The 20,079-nt window shown below is 52.0% G+C and overlaps 2 protein-coding genes across 5 annotated transcripts; one reads left to right on the top strand and one right to left on the bottom strand.

The window, feature by feature from the left end:
• The first annotated feature begins 1,151 nt into the window (after window positions 1-1,151).
• Window positions 1,152-5,152, top strand: RNASEH2C (ribonuclease H2 subunit C). The gene is made up of 4 exons (XM_063316960.1): window positions 1,152-1,330; window positions 3,759-3,871; window positions 3,989-4,108; window positions 4,703-5,152. Exons 1-4 carry the CDS (start codon window positions 1,165-1,167, stop codon window positions 4,724-4,726), a joined length of 423 nt encoding a protein of 140 aa, XP_063173030.1. The 5' UTR covers window positions 1,152-1,164; the 3' UTR covers window positions 4,727-5,152.
• A 488-nt stretch (window positions 5,153-5,640) lies between these two features.
• Window positions 5,641-19,140, bottom strand: KAT5 (lysine acetyltransferase 5). Of its 4 annotated transcripts, none has more exons than XM_063316679.1 (14): window positions 18,992-19,140; window positions 18,843-18,909; window positions 17,558-17,626; window positions 16,616-16,752; window positions 16,097-16,276; window positions 14,184-14,264; window positions 13,608-13,682; window positions 13,243-13,491; window positions 12,543-12,632; window positions 10,754-10,894; window positions 10,022-10,115; window positions 8,338-8,497; window positions 7,262-7,343; window positions 5,641-6,344 (listed from the first exon to the last, which is right to left on the bottom strand). In XM_063316679.1, the coding sequence occupies exons 1-14, from the start codon at window positions 19,001-19,003 to the stop codon at window positions 6,210-6,212; spliced, it is 1,572 nt and encodes a 523-aa protein (XP_063172749.1). In that variant the 5' UTR covers window positions 19,004-19,140; the 3' UTR covers window positions 5,641-6,209. The 4 variants fall into 4 exon arrangements, with proteins under 4 accessions (XP_063172749.1, XP_063172748.1, XP_063172751.1 ...); XM_063316678.1 differs by having other exon boundaries at window positions 13,243-13,494; XM_063316681.1 differs by lacking the exon at window positions 16,097-16,276.
• Between the last annotated feature and the right edge of the window lie 939 nt (window positions 19,141-20,079).

Here is a 20,079-nt window from a genome sequence, read left to right on the forward strand (position 1 = left end):
TCTTAAGTTTGAAAAACAGATGGGGTTCCTTCTATTGCTCAAGGCAATGCTAGTGCTCCCTCCCACCATTTTCCCCCACAACAACTTTGCGAGGTAGACCGAGAGAGAGCGAGCAACGCAGTCGGCCAGGGAGCTTTCCTGGATGAAGGTGGTCTAGAACCCCAGTCTCCCCATTGCACCCCACCCCCCACCCTGCTCAAGCTCTTCGGCTTAGCGGGAGAGACTGGCCCAAATACCATCCCAGGATTAGATCCCAAACCGTTCTTTGCCGCACCGAGAAGCTGGGTCGGCTTCAACCACAAAGCAAAACTGCGGTTGGCCAGCTTGGGGATCCCCAGCTGGCTTGGCCCAACTCTGTCAGAAACACTCCCTGGCTGAACGTGACGCGCGCATCTCTTCCAGAAAGGGCCTTGCAGGGGCAAAGCTGCCACGGTGCCTGGGCAGGTCTTCAACCCTAGCTGGCCCCCCCAGCCAGCCTCTGCTGGCCCCCCAGCCGGCCACCCCCAGGTAGCCCCAGCCAGCCTCTGCAGGCCCCCCAGCTAGCCTCAGCTGCCCCCCCCAGCCACCCCCCATCCAGCCTCTGCTGGCCCCCCAGCCGGCCACCCCCAGGTAGCCCCAGCCAGCCTCTGCAGGCCCCCCAGCCCCATCCAGCCTCTGCTGGCCCCCCAGCCGGCCACCCCCAGGTAGCCCCAGCCAGCCTCTGCAGGCCCCCCAGCTAGCCTCAGCTGCCCCCCCCAGCCACCCCCCATCCAGCCTCTGCTGGCCCCCCAGCCGGCCACCCCCAGATAACCCCAGCCAGCCCCCGCAGGCCCCCCCAGCTAGTCTCAGCCGGCCCCCCCAGCCACCCCCCATCCAGCCTCTGCTGGCCCCCCAGCCGGCCACCCCCAGCCACCCCCCATCCAGCCACTGCAGGCCCCCCAGCTAGTCTCAGCCGGCCCAGCTTCGGTTCCCCGGAGCGAACCGTGCGCTCCGCTCCGCGGCGCTTGCCGCGCAAAGCCCGCGCGCAACGCAAGCCCCGCGCCGCGCACCCAGCCACGGAAAGCGGAGGGGGGAGGGGGGAGGGAGGGAAGCGGGGAGGGACGGGGCGGCGCCGACCCGGGGGAGCGTCCCAGGCCGGGGCGGGGCCGCGGCGGGCGGCGCGAAGCCGCGCGCGCCACGCTCTCCATGGCAGGCGAGCACCGCAGCGCGGCGCGGCTGGCGCTGGCTTCGCTGCCGGGGGCGCCCCGGGCGCCGCTCCACCTGCTCCCCTGCTCCGTCCGGCACGACGGCGCCGCCGCGGTGGCGCGCTACTTCGCGCCCGCCGTCCGCCGCACTCCGGGGGCGGCCGACGGTAGGTCCGCGCGCGGGGCGCAGAGGCGGGGCTGCGATCCTGTCCCCCCCACCCCCGCTTCTCCTTTGCGCGCGAGGGGCCCCCGTTGCGCCCAGCGGGAACGAGTCGAGCGCGGGGCGCGGGAAGATGCCCGGGAGGAGCCTCGCGCCAGCGGGCGGCCTCCAGCTTGGAGAATTTGCAACCCCCTCCAGCTCAGGGAGACTGCAACCCCCATCCTCCCCGGCTTATCGCCGAGGGCGAAAAGGGCGCGATCCAGTCTTTCCCCGATATTATAAGATAGCTGCTAAGGATGATGTCAGGATCGAGAACAGAGTTTCTCAACCGTGGCAGCTTTAAGATGGGTGGACTTCAACTCCCAGGATTCCCTGGCCACCTATCCTGGAATCCTGGGAGTTGAAGTCCACCCATCTTAAAGTTGCCACGGTTGAGAAACACTGGTCTAGAAACCCACTACTCAGTCCTGATTTAAAAAGGCGGCCATTCACTGTTCCTACCCCTGCGTTTTTTCCCCCCCATCTCAAGTGCGAATCCAGGCTGTTTGGACACCAACCTTTATGTGTGAATCCACCATTGTCTTTGGTGAATTTGGGATTAGTGTGTTGTGTGAACCAGACCCAGGAGTCTCAAGGTGTGAGAAAAACTCATTAATGGGAGAACCTTTTCTTTGAAGGCAGGTTTTAGGTTTAATTTAAATTTTACTGGGGCCTCTGGTGTCCTCAAAACGTTTGGGGAGTGGCTCCAAGTCCCCCCAATTGCCACTGGATTGCTTTTTTTTTTTTTTAAGAGGGGAAAAATATGAGAACTGTTCTACAGCCTGGTTTAGTTTAGGTAAAGGTTTCCTTGACATTAAGTCCAGGTGTGTCCGACTCTAGGGGATGGTGCTCATCTCCGTCTCCAAAGACACTTCCTCCGAGGTCATGACTAAAGGAAACACCATCACCTGCCCGCCGAAGCGGTACCTATTAATCTACTCACATTTGCATGTTTTCGAACTGCTAGGTTGGCAGGAGCTGGGACTAGCAACGGGAGCTCACCCCGTCACGCGGATTCGAACCGCCGACCTTCCGATCGGCAAGCTCAGCAGCTCAGCGGTTTAACCCGCAGCGCCACTGCGTCCCTATCTGGTTTAGTTTAATCCCATTTAAATTTATATCGTAACCAATTGGTTACTGTGTCCACAGCAAACCACGAAGGGCCCAGAAGGTGCCCAGTGATGGTGTCACGTCAGTGCTGCATTTATGTACTCATGTCGTAACACCCAGCACAAGTACGTAAGAGCATTTGCATCATGAGGCCATTGCACTGATACTGTCAAGTGACCCACCTTCTCCCACGTGACCCTTTGGCATGCCCACTTGTTGCAAACTGGTCCCTGGTTCAAAGGCATTTGTCCCCTTGGAATTAAAATCTAGTGGGGTTCCCAGGACGGAGTGAATGCAGAAGGTCATCGGTTTGACCCTTTGTAACCCCATTTAAAAAAAAATCTGGTGGCCAGCAGAAAGCATAGGACCATCAGAGTTGAAGGTCACTGGAGCAGCTGCATTCACACAACACACTGAATGGTTGCAGGTTAACCTTGGTTTATTTTTTGTGATTTCACTCATCTGGCGGATCCGGTTTATTTAGTTTCTGAGTCATTGTGTGTGGTCCGAATCCAGAGCATGGTAAGTTCACCAACTGGATTGATTTTCATTGTATTATTACAATTATTCTTAGGATGATTCCTATCTTGGGTGTTTTTTGCAATTTAATTAGCAGGTCTGTTATTTCTATTCTGCCACGGATGTTTTGATTCTGTCGATTTTATTAGACACCCTGTGACCTGTTGGGTTGTTTCAGAGATATTTCCTACCGGATTCCTCAATGCCTTCAGCAGCGGCAGAGCTTCTAATGTACTGGAAAAGTTCTTAAAAATTCAGGGAGATATTCAGAGATGTATCTGCCCTGAAAGTAGCCAAATTTGAACTGTGTAGCGCAGTCGAACATCAGGAGCTGACCACAGGAAGTGCTTTATGACATTTTGTATTATGTCATAAAATGTTTCATAAAATTGCCAAATTCCATGGGAGTCATGGGTCCTGGATAAACAGTGTTCCCTTCTGCCATTTTCCCCAATAACAACTGTGAGATAGACTGAGCTGAGAGAGAGAGACTTGTTCATAGTTGGCCAGGGTCCTGGATTTTGGATGCATTCTGTAAGTTAGCCCATTTGAGATATCCTGGTTCAAAAATCGTTGGCCTGTGATGCACCGTTTTGCCCAGCTGAAGGTTACAAAGTATCAAACAGACAAAAGCTTCAGTAGTATGTGGATTTTATTGCGGTTATTGTGAACAGCTGTGGAATAAAATAGCGGGTCCTGTGAATGTGGCCACAGCCTGTTTGAGCTTCATCACGGGGGTTTCTCTCCTACCTATCATCCTTGTCCAGGAGAGGCCTCCGTGTCCTTCCGTGGCAGAAGCCTGAAGGGCAAGCAAAGCCGTCTTCCCAAAGGGCATGTCGGATTAGTGCTGGAAGAGGCCACCTTAGTCCTAACACCCAAGGTGAGTTCCACACCGGGGTTGAGCGGGCAAATAGATCCCCACCAATAGATCCCCATGGAGTGGGCAAATAGCTCCCCGCCAATAACAGCATCCCCTTCGCTCCTCCCCTGTACCCAGGAACGGGAAGTGAGTGTGAAATCAACCTTTGATTCCCTGATGATATGGAACCTGGAACGAGCACCAACTAACAGTGATGAAATCATCATGGCTCTGGCTTGGCCAGAAATTGCACAAGGGGTGAGTGTTAGTTGAGTTCAGCACAAAGCGGGGCTCCTGTAGACTACCACTCCCAGGATTCCTCAGTCTACCTGAGAATTCTGGGAGTGGAAGTCCATGCTGGCTAGAAGGTACCCAGGCTTCATTAAACCGGTTCAGAGTTTGACCCTGGACTGTAAAGCAGGGTGCCATCCTGACAGGATTGAGACAGAATCAAAGACTGGTTTCACAATCCACATTAAGCTATGTGGGGTTATTTTCTGGCTTTGACTTAACTGGTTTGGCAGCGTAGTTAAAAAACACGCACTTGGAGAGACAAAATGGTTTTGTGGGGGGAGTGCTGGTTTTAAGGTAAAAGTTAGTTCAGGAAACAAGCAGCAAAGGCTGATCTGTGTCACTGAGGGCTAGAAGCTTGAAGGCGTTTGTCCACCAGGCATCTGCTGCAGATTCACCTTGAGTCCTACATTAGGATGATGGGAGTCCATTCCTATTCCAAAGACTATACATTTTGGCACTTCTTTTGCATCTGGCTTGTTTCTATAGCCGGGGGGGTGGGAGTGGGATACAAATTTTGCTGCAGAGTTAATGCATTGATTTCTGTGGTTCTGCTTGCAGATCCATGCCCCTGTGACCGAGTGAGGAAGATCACAGCGTTGCCTGAACGTATCCTGTAGAAAATAGATTGGGCTCCAACTTAAAATGTGGACTTGGGGGAAGAAGAGCATGGAACACACTTCGCCCCCACCCCGTGCTGCCCTTTTGCTTACTCTGTTTCCTTCCAAGCTTAATTTGCAGTTTACGCTATAATACAGCCACTTGGAAAAATTGTGGCTTTCCATGAATCTTGGTTTGATTAGAAATTAAACATTAAATGGCTTAGAAATTAAACATTAAGTTTTTTAAAAAAAATTTTTTTGCTTCTGTGGGCACAGTTCCTACCAAAGTTTGAGCACATCTTGCTTCCAACTGCAGACAGACAAAACCCTGTCTGGAATGTCCCCTAGGTGTTTCCTGCTACTACCTGCGTTTTTTAAAAAAATAATTAAACCTCTGATAATTTTGAAACTAGTGACGCTCTTACTTTATGCTCCCCAATGAACTTTTAGGCCTAGAATGGTGGGGTGGGGGGGGGCAGGCTGCTGAAAACTCTTCGTGAGAAATTAGTGCCATTCCACAGCTCTTTCATTTTGTAACTTCAAACCTTTCCCTTGAAAATTTGAGGTTTTTGCCACGACCCGGAAAAAAGCTATTGAACCCTTTTGGTAGATATGGCTGTGGCCGGCCTTGCAAATCTGCTTTCTGTGGTCCTGCTTCCCAAACCAAGCATCCCTGCTGGGAGGGAGGGAGGGAGGGAGGGAAGGAAGGAAGGAGACAGAAGGAGAGAGAGGAAGGAAGGAATGGAGGGAGGGAAGGAATGGAGGGAAGGGAGGGAGGAAGGAGACAGAAGGGAAGGGAGGAAGACAGAAGCAAAAAGAGGAAGGAAGGAGACAGAAGCAGAGGAAGCAAAGAAGGAAGGAGTTACATGACAAATAAATGCAAAGTTGGGGGGGGGGTTCCTTAAAAAAAACCTTTGTTCATTTATTCTGATCAGAGACATCAGGTGAGCTGTGGTTCGTTTTTGCAAAGGGTGGATTCGTTTTTCTCCTTGGCTCTCATGGCTTTTCCTGGATGGAAAAGCCAAAAGGAAGACCTCACTCCTTCTCTTCCAAGCTGGAGGCGTGGTTGGGAGGGTTCCCCTGAACCCCCCCCCCCCCGGGTTTCTCCGACCCAGAGTCAGCTGCTGGAGGGAAGCTGTTCTGTCCGGCTGCTCCGACGGAGGACGCCACGCGATCTGCTCCCCTCCTGTACATGAGCACCGTGGGACTCTGCCCCGCCTAGACACCTCGGCCTTTTGGGTGCGTCTGGGAATGTTTGAACGTATAAATATTTGAGCGGTGCGAGCCCACGCCGGCTGTGCTTTTCAACTACTGTACACAAAGGCTCGCCAGAGTCCCGCATCGGGAAGGCCATCCGAGACGCGCGGGCTGTTTCAGAGTCCGGGGTGCCCGGCCCGATCCTGCTACCGCTGTACACTGAGGCCCGGGGACGCCCCTTGGCCAGTCAAGAGGCCCGGCCTTCGAATTCACCACTTCCCCCTCTTGCTCCAGTCCTTTGGGGTAAAATGTAAACACTTGGAATCGATGCGTAGGATTCGCTTGAGCATGGCCCGTTCGTGTCCGTCGACGATGTCCTCCGACAGCGTCAAAATATATTGGCCCTGGAGAGGAGATGGGGGCGTTTAAGCAGACACACGTCCTAAGTTCTCAGGACAAATATGCCCTGCCCGGAGATCTCTGCCTCTCACAGCTAGCGAAACAGGATTAAGCTAGGCAGAACAGCCACCAGAGTCCCTGGGAGTTGGGTGGCACATAATAATAAAAATTAGGTTGGTTGGTCGCACAGTCAGCCAGAAGTTTAGACTGGATTTGGCATTTTTATCCACCCATCGAGTCCTTCCCATGTTTGATGGTGTTAAAGGTATCATCGCAGGATGAAAGCTGTCCCAAGTAAAGCTGCCTTTTATTTATTTTTTATTTATTTAAATTTGTATCACTGCCCATCTCCCCCAACGGGGACTCTGGGCAGTTTACAATAAAAGGCAGCTTTGCAACTGACATCATCATCATCATCATTTTGTGCTTTCAAGTCATTTTTGACTTCTGGCAACTGCCTGGACGAGCCCCTGCAGATTTCTTGGCAAGGTTTTTCGGAAGTGGTTTGCCATTGCCTCCTTCCCAGGGCTGAGAGAGAGTGACTGGCCCAAGGTTACCCAGCTGGCTTCGTGCCTAAGGCAGGACTAGAAATCAGTCTCCCAGTTTCCAGACCAGTGCCTTAACCACTACTCCAAACTGGCGACGGTGGCTGCTGCTATTTTTATTATTATTATTTGGCCTGCTGCAAAAAAATTGGACTATTTATCATTTGAAAAAAACAAAGGTAAAGGGGTGCTAAGCTTCCCATACCTTCGGCACAGTGATCCCACTTTCAGGTCCTTCCTCACCGTCGCCACCCCCCTTTTAAAAAAATTTAGCCTGTCTTATGTCCCTTCAAGAACGGCAAAGAAACCCCACGTTTGGAATCAGTGCAAACGATTCTCGCTTCCCCCCAAACTAGGCCCCAGAGCAGTTGATTTACCTTGTAGTAATTGATGAGGTTCAGGTACTGAAGTGTAGAGATTACGTCTTCTTTCTTGATACTTGTGATTTCGCTGATCTCGCTGGAGAGGAGGAGGAGGGGTGGGGGAAATACAATTGGAACACCAGCCGAGCAGAAAGAAAAGCCACCACGCATAGAAGCCACTTAAAATTCCCAGAATTCCACAATGTAAAGCTCCCAGAATGCTACATGTTCATCCTCCCAGAATTCCCAGCCAACATAGCCTTTTCTGTCTGGGAACTGTAGAAGCCCAGCGCAGCTGGAGGATACGAGGTTTGGGAAAGCTGCAATGGAAAAACCCAGAACCATCTCCAATGAATATTGGAGGTCTAGATTTCTAGGCAATTACGCTGCTTGTATTTTGGGGCAAAATGCCCCTTTCCACACGCAAATGTGAGAAGGGAAGAATTAAACTGTTTTTGCCCAAACTGCAACCAAACAATCACTGCGTTGAAACAACAGATCAGACTGAATAAGATCAGAGTTGGACTACTACATGTAGTCCTCGCTTAACAACCACAATTGGGACCAGAATTGCTAAGCTAAGCAAAGCGGTCGTTAAGCAAATCCAACCCAATTTTACGACCTTTTTTTGCAGCAGCAGTTAAGCAAATCGCTGCGGGCATTAAGCAAACCACACAGTTCCCTAATTATTTTGCTTGCCAGAAGCCAGCCAGGAAGGTCAAAAATGGCGATCACATGACCACAGGACACTGCGAAGGTCATAAATGTGAACTGGTTGCCAGGCGCCCAAACCATAATCACATGACTGTGGGGACGCTGCGACAGTCATAAGTGTAAGTTGCTTTTTTCAGCACTGTCGTAAGTCCGAGCTGTCACTAAACGAATGGTTGTTAAGCGAGGACTACCTGTAGAGAGGCCATCTGGTCCAACCCTCTCTTGAGCATCTCTTCCAAGTTTCATCTCTCCCTTGGGTCACCAACACGGCAATTTGCCAACAGTCTGGGAAGGCCTCAGGAGGGGCGCCTGCGGATTGTCGCCCTCTCAAAACAGTCCTCCCGATAGCTCCACACGGCCTGTTACTTAGCCCTCACTTGATGGTGATCTGCGGGCGCTCCCCGTTCTCCAGTTTGAGGTTCATGAGGATCTCAAGGATGGTCTGTGACCAGTAGCTACGGTACGACAAGAGTCCCAGGTCTGAGAGGGGTTTCTCGGGAGTGCCGGTCTTCCCTTCCACCTTGGACAGCTCGTAACCTGGAGAGGAAAGAGAAAGCAGAGTTCAGCTGGAGCCGCCCAGGATTTCAAGGAAGTGATCCGGAGTGCTGGGGGGACAGGCTGAAGTCAGCTTGCGGGTGGAAGGACTGTTGGTTTCAACGTCCAACCTAGTGGTTTTTAAATCCATTATGACAGGCAGAAGGAAGGGCGACCCCCTTGGCTCTCTGCTTCCCTGGGCACTAGCCACGCTGGCTGGAGCTGATGGGGGCTGCAGTTCAACAAACGGAGGACAGCCCATTTCTCCTGCTATTGCAGAAGGTGCAACAAGCGTGTCCAAATGCGGAGGGGTGCTTGCCAGCTTTTCCCCAAGTCCTGGGAGTTAAAAGCTGCATGAAAGCTGCACTCCGTCTCATCCCTCCTCACTTCTGAGTGGCTGAAAAAAAACAAAACAAATCCCAATTCTGGGTAATAATCCACTTTGATGGAAGGACGGCTTCCTGAGATAACAGGTCTGCATCTCAAGAACTGCTTGCTCTTGGGAATAAATGCTGCTCTTGTGTAACCAATACACTTGACGGCAGCTTTGCCTGGTGAATGCAGTTCAGGGTGGATTCCAGGTACAAAAAGTAGGGTTTGGGGTTTTTTGAGGGGGGGAATCTATTGTCCCTCTCCCCCAGGGAGGAAGCAGCTCTAAAGAGCCTTCATTTTGCTTTCCACCGTAGTGAAATTCAGTATAGCACTCAAGTTAACTAACTACAGCTAGTCCTCGCTTAACGACTGCTTGTTTAATGACGGTCCAAAGTTATGATGGCCTCAGAAAAAGGGCTTTACGGCCTGCACTCGCACTTACAACCATCACAAACTGCTGTACCACCCCCACAGTCACATGATTGCAATTTGGGCACTTGGCAGCTGGCTTGCATTTACGACCACTTGCACCATCCTGCGCTCACATGATCACAATTTGTGACCTTTTTTGCCAGTTTCCGGCAAAAAACATCCACCGGGGAAGCTGGATTCACTTAATGACTGAGGTGATTTGCTTAACGACTGTCGTAAAAATGGTCGTAAAATCGGGTCGGGTCACATAGTGATTCCCTTAAAGACTGCACCGCTCAACACCAATTTTCCGATCCCTACTGCAGTTAAGTGAGGACTATGTGCAGTCATCCTGGATGAAATGAAGGAGATTAGAAAACTGGAAACAGAGAAGGAATAGGGTTGCCTCTCCTAAAGTGGTTTTGTTTTAAAGCAACTGAATTAACAAATGCTCCCCTGGCTTAGCCTGGAGAGCCCTATAGGAAAAAAAATAGGTGGCACATTCTTAAAAGAAAAGCTCAGCTTGAAACTCTGGACGCCAAAAGCCATGAAGCTGCCTGGGACAATTTAAATTGGGTGCCTTTGCAACTTTTCTGAACACGAGCCCCTGGACCTCAAGGTCTGGGGGAAAAGGGGCCATCGAGTGCGGCTGTGAACAAAGCCAGAGCAAGTCACCAGGACGGTGACAAGGAAAAAAAGTAGAGCTTAAAACCTGTTTAATTCAAACCAGGAAGGGCCACTTACTGAATTCAATCAGCAGTTTGCCGTAGCCCCGTCTCTGATAAGGGGGTAATGTCAGAATGCAGGCCACGTTGTAGTCTTCAGTGGACTCCTTTTCCTGCAAGGAAGAACAAGACAAGCCGCATGTAAGGCCCGAGCCCCCTGCATTCAGCCCTTCCCAAGATTTTTGGCACGCGCAGATCAGCTGGTCAGCCAATTCCCTCACTTCATCTTGCGCTTTCATCCTGACTGTCAAGAGTTTCAAAGAAGGGGTGACTTCAACTCCTGCCAATTTCACAAGTCATCTAGAATTTAGCGCTGGCTTGCCCTCGGTTTTCATAGAATCATAGGGTTGGAAGGGACCTTGGAGATCTTCTAGTCTGACCCCCCAAGAGTTTAAAGCTTCTTTGCTTTGAATCCAAGTTTCTAGCCCCTATGGCTGCAAAGGAATTCTTGAGCTCCCAGATGCAGTGCTGAGTGAAGTATCCCTGCCTTGCAACCCGCTTGAATACTACCCCTCTGCCACTACCCCTTTGTGTCAGTTTTGTCGTCAAAAAAGTACATACATCTCAAATTCTTTGCCGCCCTGATTTCAGAGGCTGAAAGCAAGGAAAACAACCCCAAGCAAGGCTTAATATTGAGATACAGGTGGTAAACTTTCCACCCTTAGAATTTTGATCCCCTTTCCTACTCAGACAGAGAGGGAACGGTGCCACTGAAGCAGAAAATGCATTTTTGAATCGAGCAAAGCCACACCTTGGAGAAATAGCCGACGATGTGAAAGCCTTTGCTGTCATATTCGGTCATGACGTAGAAGAGAAAAGGATCTGTGTCATAGTAGAGGGTTTTGTGATCGAGGAAGCATTTTGCAAGAAGACAAAGGTTCTGAGAATAGCTCTGGAAGAGAGCAGAAAGAACGAAAGGGCCAGAGGATGAATACATCATTGAAGCTCAGTTAGGATTAATTCATGGCACTGAGAACGATACAACACTAGTAACCTTGTATGTTTCAAATCTGAAACCTGGATTAGGAAAGTCTTCACAGCTTCGTGCACCTCTGTGGTGCATGGCTGGCTGGGGAATTCTGGGAGTTGAAGTCCCCCCATCTTAAAGCTGCCACGGTTGAGAAACACTGCTCTAGAGCCCCCTCACCGCAGCCCGTTTTGAGAAAAAGCACTGAACGACGCTCTTCTTGTTAAGTGACCGAAGAAATGTGGTGGGGGGGAGGGAGTGGAGGAGAAAATACCGCTGTTAAATCAGAGTTCTGAATGTTGTTGCTGCACCTTAAACACACAGAAAGCCTACTTTTTCCACCTCGGCGTCAACAGGCACACCACCTGCCTTGCCACCTTGGGATAAAAAGATACTAGCCTACCCAAAAAGGGGTGGGGGGGGGAATTCAGCATCACTGCAATTGTCAGGATCAAACTAATTCCCCTTTTCTCTTCTTGCATCTAGAGCAGGGTTTCTCAACCAGGGTCCCGCGAGGGGTCCCTAGGGGTTCCCTGGGAGATCACGATTTATTTAAAACATTATTTCAAATTCAGGCAACTTCACATGAAAGAGGTAAGTTTCATTCTGTATTTTCAGTTTAAGAACACTGTGAATGCATATAGACAGGCCTGCCCATGATGCAAATATCGTAATTTTGTAACTTCTGCCTATATTTGCGCCTGAGTGTGCAGGGGCTCCCGGAGGCCTGAAAAATATTTCAAGGGGTCCTCCAGGGTCCAAAGGTTGAGAAAGGCTGAGCTAGACATTCTAGTAAACTTGGGGGAAATGTGGAGAGGTTCTTGCCCCAAGAAAATTGTTTTACAAAGAAAAACTGGAAATGCCTTTTCTCCAGCACTGAATGGTGGTGGGACATGGCCAGGGCTCAGCCCACTTCAAATGGAACTTTTGATGGTCAAGTTTAAAACCTGAACAGCTGGCAGCTTTGATATTTTTTTTAAGGCAACAAGGAGGATCTCAAAGGTGTTTTGTTTTTCCTTTCCCCTTACTACTTCAACACATTTATTGGAACATTTTGTTATTGTTATTCTGAGGAAAGTCTGCAGCTGACAAGGATTATCATTCAGGAGCAGAATAACTGTTTTTCCATGTAGATTCAGGTCGTCTACTTTCTCAGCGGAAGATCGCAAAGCCCCCAGCTTGCCCACTTGGGTTAAGGAACAGGGAATCGGAGCAGAACAGATGCTAGTCAGAATAGATGATCTTAGACTAGATCAGCCTTCCCCAAGCTGACATCCTCTTCATGTTTTGGACTTCAGCTCCCATCACCCAAAACCACTGGATGAGGGGCGTGGAACGGATATCTGGTGGGCTCTGTCAGGTTGGAGAAAGCTGGCCTTGACGCTATCAAGGAAAGACCAGAGCTGCGTAACGGAACACACAGAACGGAAACGCACACAGAAAGTGGCTTGATTAATATGGCTGAGAACAGTCTTCCCCATCCGTGGATCCACAAGGAACTCTGGGAAATGTAGTCCCCGGCAGATTCCAGACTGGGGAAGATGAAAAACAGCACCCAGGGCGTTTCTCTTGCCTTGTTCTTCCGGCCGTCAATCTCAAAGAAGGAGATGGTCCCCTTGCGGTAGATTTCGTTGCCTGGAGGGTGCCTCAGGTCACACTTCATCTGCAGACAAGATCATCACAGACTCAGTGCCTTTCCCATGAAGAAAAGAAAAGCCCTGAGGGGTCAATATGCTTGTCTGGTGTGAGGGGATGGGGAACTGCTTCAGCATGGTCACATTGGGGGGGGGGGGCTTTCTAGCCATGGAATAGCATCATCTGAATTCTGAGATGTGCCTTTTGGCCAGAGGAGGTGGGTTGTGTATGTGTGGACTAAACAGCATTCAGAATCCTGAGGATTTTGGGAATCAAAGCAAGGTGGGAAAATGGGAACAGGGAGATGGAGGGGGTCTTTTAAGAGTTTTCCATCTTAACAAAATGCATCATCTGTTCAAAGAGGTCTGCATCACTGAATGCATTTTACACACACAGGCACACCCTGAAATGCAGTGAGACAGGCTACCTGATGTCACCCCATGCCTGTTGTTTATCCACCCCTTCTTGCCTGAAAAAGCAGTTGCATGGGCCAGGGATGACAGGAGAGCGGATCCTTCATATGATCCGGAGGAGCAGCAAGGGAGGGAAGGACGTAAGAGGGGATCGAGACCTCTGGGATCTCAGGCTTGGCTGCTGGGCCTCCCGTGCAGAATGGGGGAGAAAGGCACGGCACTCACCAGGTGCCTCTGGAGGCACTTGAGGCTCTTGACGTACTTAAGGCAGAACTCGCAGAGGTAGACAACAGGGAGGGCGGTGAGCTCCTGCGGGTACGGGGAGAAGTACCACGGCTTCAGGCGGTGGCGCCCCAGCTCAATGCACTCGATGTTCTTCATGCGGGTGACGATGTCATCGTGGCTGCGGTCCGAGACCAAGCTGCCTGTCATGCGGGGTGCCGAGGGGATGCCATCCGAGCTGTCCTGGGAATCCTGCTTGCGAGAATCAAGGGGGAACATTTTGGCTCGAAGAAGAGACGGGTTCCCTCCTCCGAAGCGGCACTGGAGAGGGAGATGGGCACCGCCAGCTTCCCGGCCCTGGTGTGTACCTCATCCGTCCCGAGGCAGTTGGATTTCCTCTTCCGGCCTGGCTGGGCGGCCACAGCTCGGCGTGCGGAGCCATTCTGGAAAAGAAAGGGGCCACAGAAGGAATCACGGGGGGGTAGTCGGCCACTTGGAGGGGGCACTTTAATGCAAAAGGGTTTGGGGTCCTCCCACAGGGCCAGAAACGGCTCTGAAAGCCAGGAGGTACACAGCAGAGGAGCAACAGGAGGGGAAGCTATCCGGAACAACCGCCACGAGACACCTTGAGAGCTGCCCTTTAGCTCAGCTTTCCCCCAGCGGATGTTCTCCATGTGGGTCAGACTAGAATTCCCCAGATTTGTGGCGAGCACATACACAGGTCAACATATCTGGAGGGTGCCCTGTTGAGAAAGACTGCACTCCTCGCCTAAGGGATCAGCTTCCCAAAGCAAAATACTCTCTTTGTCCCCCAAGGATGGATTTCCAAATGCCCCCTGAATCGAGCAATCGCCCTCTTCCGCTTGGGCGCACTGCCCGGTTAACCAAGCGACACCGAGTTATTCCTTTCTGTGCACCCCAGTGAAAAGCTGGCTTCTGCTTACCTGGGGAAAAACGGAGGCCTGCGTTGTCTCAGTTGGAGCAGGGATGGGGGTTGCTGGGGAAACCACCTCCACCTTCCGCTTCTGGAAAACACCAGACCGAATGAGGTCTAGAGGGTGGCCTGCACCCCCTCCTCCTCCCCTCCCCAATTTCTACCAGCAAGGTTGCCTCGCAAAAGATGGGGAAACCCGGCCCATGACTGGCGGGAGGGGTTGGTCACGCCAGGCCCCTGCAACTACGGCCCGAGAGAAGAAGGTCGGGGAGGAGAAGAGGGGTCATACGAGTCCTTTGGTTGGATGGATCTCTTTGGAGAGAAAAAAAAGAGATTCCAACAGAAGATCCGTAGGCCGGGGTTGAACTGTGGCGTTTGCAAACAGCCAAGCTCAGAGAGTGCCAAGAACTCCGGGAAGGAGACTGCGCCCCACCTCTCTTAGGATCTAAAGCAGCATTTTTCAACCTCAGCAACTTCAAGCGGTGTGGACTTCAACTCCCAGAATTCCCCAGCCAGCTGGGAGTCAAAGTCCACACCTCTTGAAGTTGCTGAGGTTGAGAAACACTGATCTAAAGCCTCAGGAAGAGTGACAGGGACTCTGATTCTGCCCCGGGCCACGTTTAAGACATCAGTCCTTCTACAACCACAATTTGGATTGATCAGATGTCGCTTAGGCTCTGAAAGCTGTTTTATACGGGACAACTGTCTCCTTCTCCAAACAAGGCCAAGAGGTACTTTACAGGAGTCGCAGATGCTTTGGGTAGAGAAACAAGGAGTACCAGGCCCACTCAGAATGGGACACCGTCGCCTTACTTGGAGCCAAGTTCAAGGTGTTGTTCAGTGCTGGATGGCCTGGGGACTGTGAACCAGTTTCTAACTGGTTCAGGCCTCAAGGAATCGGGTCCCCAGAGCAGGGATTTCCAATCATATCTATTAGATTTATTTCCCATCTTCCTTTTGGGAGCTCAAAAATGCACAAGTAGTGTCCGTTCCTCCCATCTTCCCCCACAACTCTGTGAAGCAGTTTGGGATAAAAGAAAGTGACTGGATCAAAGTTATTCCAGGAGCTTCTGTGATTGGGGGGAGGACTAGAACCTGGTTCTCCATCTCTTAGCACAGCCCCTTCCCCACTGAACCATCCTGACTCTTGGGCTGAGAGGGAAGGCCTGACCAAAAGTCTCCTCTGTGGCTGAGGAGGGACTAAGACGCCGGGTCTCCCTGTCCTTAATTCAACGCCTACATATATCACCTCTTCCTTAAATTTTCCACCCAACAATCCTGCGAGGTAGGTGAGACTGAAAGAGTGCGAGTGTCCCCAAGTCACTCAGAGAGCTTCCAGGGCTGAGAACAGACAGAAGCTGGGTCTACCCATTTCTGGTCCAACGCTTTAGCCACTAAGCCGCACTGGTTTCTGTGCAGAGCCCAGGATTCCTGGTGGAAGCTACGGCAGTTAAACCAGTTTCAAACTGGACTAAATACTGAGGGTCTTCAGTGAAGAATGGAAGAAGTGACCGTCTATGACACCGTTTTAGAGGAGGCCATTCCCAAATCTAAGACCCAAAGCCGAGAGGCCTCCTCTGAGCATAGTTTTACGACCATCAACTCTTTAATCAGAGCTCAGGCTGGGTCAAGCATGTTCCACATGTGGCTTAAACTTAATACCAGGCTTAGCCAGGCCTTGTCTCTTAGTCTCGTTTTCTTCCGTTATGGGGAGGGAAGGGGTCTGCCCTGCCCTGGGTTGACTCAGGAGGGAAGAGGGGGCCCTCGAGGAAAGGCCGCAATGCCCCTGGGCATTCCCCGGAGGCCTCCCTCGCCAGCCCAGACCTAACTCAACCCCGCCCAGCTGGTGCAGCCTCTTGAGAACGGGCCAGGTAGACAAGACGTAAAAGGAGCGCGCCGTGGCGGCCGAGTGCCAGTTTGTACCGTGGAGCGATGGTTTGGCTGGACGCAGGAGCTGGAGGAGAGGGGGTGATCGGGCGAGCCAGGGACGGCCTCCCTCTCTTTAGGTAGGTTAAAACGGAGGGTTATCTGCACCGGGATGGGTAGGGTTTTACCGCTGGATGGAGTTGTGGCTGGTTGTAGAGACAGATCCAAGGTCTTCCTCTGAGTAGGGAGGAAGACGGGCATTACCAACATGTGGGGAAAGGACGCACGTCCTGCTCTGGGGGAGCATACGGGGAGGCTACCATCTCCACATACTGCAGGCAAAGCTGCAGTCAGAGATCTCGGCGGGGGAAAAGCAGAAGAGAACCACCAGTGTTTCTAAACTCCCCCATCCTTATAGCACAGAAACTTCACGGTCCTGGGTTTGTTACAGCCTGGGAAACTGGGGTGGAACATCGGCCCCCGAGATGGCTAAAGGCGCTGGCTTCCCCGGGTTAGTGCTCCCGAAGACTCCTTCCCGCAAACCTCTCCCCCTCCCCAAAGGCCGGCTCATCGTACCACGTCACGTTCCGGGGAGCTGGGCCGTGATCCCGGCAGGCCGTTCTTGGTCGGAGTCTTGGCCTCCTTCTTGGGGAACTGGATCTTCTTCAAGTCCAGCCGGTCGTGAGTCACCCATTCGTCCAGACGCTTGTTAACTGTATGGTGAAGGCAAGGCAGAGGGATGTTTCTCCCCCTTTAGAAAAAGGCGCGCAGGGGTAAAGTGGGGAAAAAATCCAAAGTTCTACCTAGAGAACGATAAATAGCAAATCTCCAGCAAGACGCTTATTAAGACCTTGTTTTTTTTCCTTTCCATTCCCCAAACCTTTCTGTGCTTCTCACAGTAGCTGGCAGGGGCCCGCTCTTAGTTATTATACTTTAACAGCACACCCACAGCAAGGAGAGACCAAGATGCAAGAACCCAGATACTCACCCCCAGCCCTCCAGGTCTGTGGGACAGCCATTCGCATGACTGCCAGTCAGCTGGAGAGGGGCTCAGCTGGGAAAGGCTGGTCTAGGCACCAGAACTGACATGTCTTAACTGGCCTTGACAGCAAGCCAACATTCTCAACCACTGGAGCATATTCCTGCCCAGCTCCCAATGAGGACTGGGCAAGTTCTCGTCTCCAGCATCAGGGCCACGCCCAATGCTTTCAAACTGCAGCTGAAGGTGAGATGACTATTTGCTACAACAAGTGAATTCATGGAACCCCGGCTAAGGCGACGGGTGTTACTGTGAACCTGAAGTATATACCGCAGACCAGACCCTTTTGAGACAAGAATGGACTGACACAGCATTATAAATCATCTTGTCTTCAGTTTCTCGTGCTCCAGATATGATCCTACTGGCCCTCCGCTCTCCCAAACGTTCTCCCACTTCTGTCATCTCATTCTGGAAAAGCCCGGGACAAAATTTTCCTTCCCAGCCATCCAATGGATCCACCTCTGGCTTAGCCTACTCACAGTCAATATAGTGAACATAGAAAAGTTTTCGGCCACTGATGTCTTTGACACTCAGGATTTCAGCCAATGCTGTCAAAACAAAAAGAAGAAAAATTGAAAAGCATATTATTTTGGGAAAAAAGAGATCTCTCTTACAGGGTTCTTATTGTTTACAAAACTCTGAAGAATCCCAGAAAGCACTTTACAGTCAGGACATGCAGAGTTCAGGCTTAAGAGATCCAGCTGGTTTGGATCACTACGGTTCACTACAAAGAGACAAGCCTGAAACAGAGGCTAAGAGGGAAAGTGACAAGATGTAAAACAGCAACTGAGGATCACAAATAATTTGCTGCAATGTATGCATAGACTCAACTTGAGTCTGTTCCATGCTAGTACAAATCTACACACAAAGTGCTGAACCATTAAGACATTTAACCCAAATGATCAAGTGGACAGCTTTTCTTGACAAGACCTGGTGAAAAGAGGACAGTTAATACTGCTCTGCGCAAGAGGAAGCCAAAGATGGATAAAGAAAGATTAGTACTTCAAGAATGCTTGTTTAACTTGCCATTTTAAAACTTCGCGGCAAAGAATCATAGTTCGATGTGGCTACCGAGTCAGAAAGGGTTGGGAGATCCTCAGGCACTAAATCCTTGGTTTCTCCCTATCCCTTTCCACTGAAAATCACCACTTGGTGAAGTCAGCTGGACTAAACCCTGGCCCCTAAGCCACCCAAGTCTAATGGCTGGGTGAGAGATCTGAAACCCCTTGTTCCTGTTTTATCTGATAGTCTTCAGTCAATCTGGCCCTGCGACTTTAAGCGGTGCGGACTTCAACTCCCAGTATTCTGGGAGCTGAAGTCCGCACCGCTTAAAGTCGCGGGGGTTGAGAAACACTGCTATAGGCTATGCACCCTGGCAATGCTGACTGGGGATGATGGACTTTATTGCACAATCCCCACTGGAGTTGGGCAGGCAATAAATTTAAATAATAATGACCGAGGGAGAAGTGTGCTCTGACCACTGTGCTACACTACCTTTTTTCTTATCTTGATCTTGGTGACTCTCTAGTGCGAGCCTCCTGCTTGTGGGGCCCACTTTTTTGACTGCCCCCCCCCGCCATTAAGCGTTCCACCCTTAAACACTTCCTACCCCGGTCCCTTAAATCTGAATGGGACTCGCAGCCCCAACTTACCCCCTCTCGCGTGGCCCCGCCCTCCCGTAAAAGCCCCTCCCACCGTCCCGTGGCCCCACCCACCCATCCTTAAGCCGCGCCTCTCCCGCCTTAAGCCCGCCCCCTTACTCACGCCACTCGTCCTCGTTTTCTTGGTTACGGCGCAACACAGGGAGGCGACACCCTTCGGTCACTTCCTCCTGCAAAAAGGAGAGATTAGGCGGGAACCCAAGGGCACAGGATCCGTCCGACTCGCTACCCTTCCCTCCGCTCCGCACTCACCACCTCCGCCATCTTGGGCTCTCGCCGTTTGCCGGGGCCTTCTCTTCCGGCATCTGCCGAAACTACTTCCGGGGAGCGGAACCACTATTTCCTGTATCCGTTGAGTCCTATTTCCGGTTTCTGGAGGCCCAACATAAAGCGATGTCAGGGCGCGCCGACCATGGAGAGGAGGAAGCCTAGCTCGCCAGGAAGGGCCGGCTACCCAACCGGAAATCAGGGGTACGGCACCTGACAGTGAGACCCGGATGTTGGTATTCCTAGCGTGTTTGCGCCAGTACCACAATTGATCCGCCGGTGTATAATTAATAATTTATCGATCTATTCCAGGGCAGCTGCAGACCGCAAGGCCGGGCAGGCAGTTAACCCGAGGGGCTGCTGCGCTTTGCCAGGCTGAACCCCAGAGCTGCGAGGGAGGCTCGGGGGAGAAAAACGCAGCAAGCCTGCAGGTCTCACAGGACGCTTCGTCTGAACGGAGAACGAAAGAATAGGGAGACCGGCTGCCTCGCAGGACTGAAGCAGCCCTTCATACGCCCTGGGAGGAGACCTTATGGGCGGCCGCTACAGGCTGGACCCGACTAGGGGCGCTAAGGAGCGGCTTCAGCCTCGCCGTGCGAAGCCAGCCAGCTCTGCCGGGATCCGACCCGGACTCGGGGTCGCCGCCGCGGGCCGCGCTTTCCCCCGGGCTGGGGGGCAAAAAAAAGCTCCAGTTTTGCCTAGTGGTTAGGGCAACGGGCTAGAAACCAGAAGGCTGCGAGTTCGAGTCCCGCCTCAGGCACGGAAGCCGGCTGGGTGACCTCGGGCCAGTCCTCCTCTCTCTCAGCCCAGCCCACCTCGCGGGGTTGTTGTGGCGGGGGAAAAAGCAGGAGGAAGGAGCGAGAGGCACGCTCCCCGCCTCGAGTTGTTTATTAAAAAAAAGGCGGGAGGGAAATTAAATACATCAATAAGCCCGCGCGCCCGCCCGCCCCGGCGATTCGCACAGGGGGCGGGGCCTTCCCAGCAGGCGGCGCGTCACGTGGGCAGGGTGTTTCCTTCGGGCCGCTACGCTGTGGCCGCGACGTTCCGCCGCCGCCGCCTCTTCCCGCGGCCTC

This window comes from Candoia aspera, chromosome 17, assembly GCF_035149785.1.
Source record: "Candoia aspera isolate rCanAsp1 chromosome 17, rCanAsp1.hap2, whole genome shotgun sequence".
Classification (NCBI taxonomy): domain Eukaryota; kingdom Metazoa; phylum Chordata; class Lepidosauria; order Squamata; family Boidae; genus Candoia; species Candoia aspera.

Excerpts from the sequence above, each read along its gene's own strand:
- RNASEH2C (XM_063316960.1), top strand. The coding sequence starts at position 1,165 with ATGGCAGGCGAGCACCGCAGCGCGGCGCGGCTGGCGCTGGCTTCGCTG. Across the intron at positions 1,331-3,758 it reads CACTCCGGGGGCGGCCGACG|GAGAGGCCTCCGTGTCCTTC; the intron begins GTAGGTCCGCGC and ends ATCCTTGTCCAG. Across the intron at positions 3,872-3,988 it reads CCTTAGTCCTAACACCCAAG|GAACGGGAAGTGAGTGTGAA; the intron begins GTGAGTTCCACA and ends CCCTGTACCCAG.
- KAT5 (XM_063316678.1), bottom strand. Across the intron at positions 14,265-16,096 it reads AGCCAAACCATCGCTCCACG|AAGCGGAAGGTGGAGGTGGT; the intron begins GTACAAACTGGC and ends GGTGTTTTCCAG. Across the intron at positions 12,633-13,242 it reads AGTGCCTCCAGAGGCACCTG|ATGAAGTGTGACCTGAGGCA; the intron begins GTGAGTGCCGTG and ends TCTTGTCTGCAG.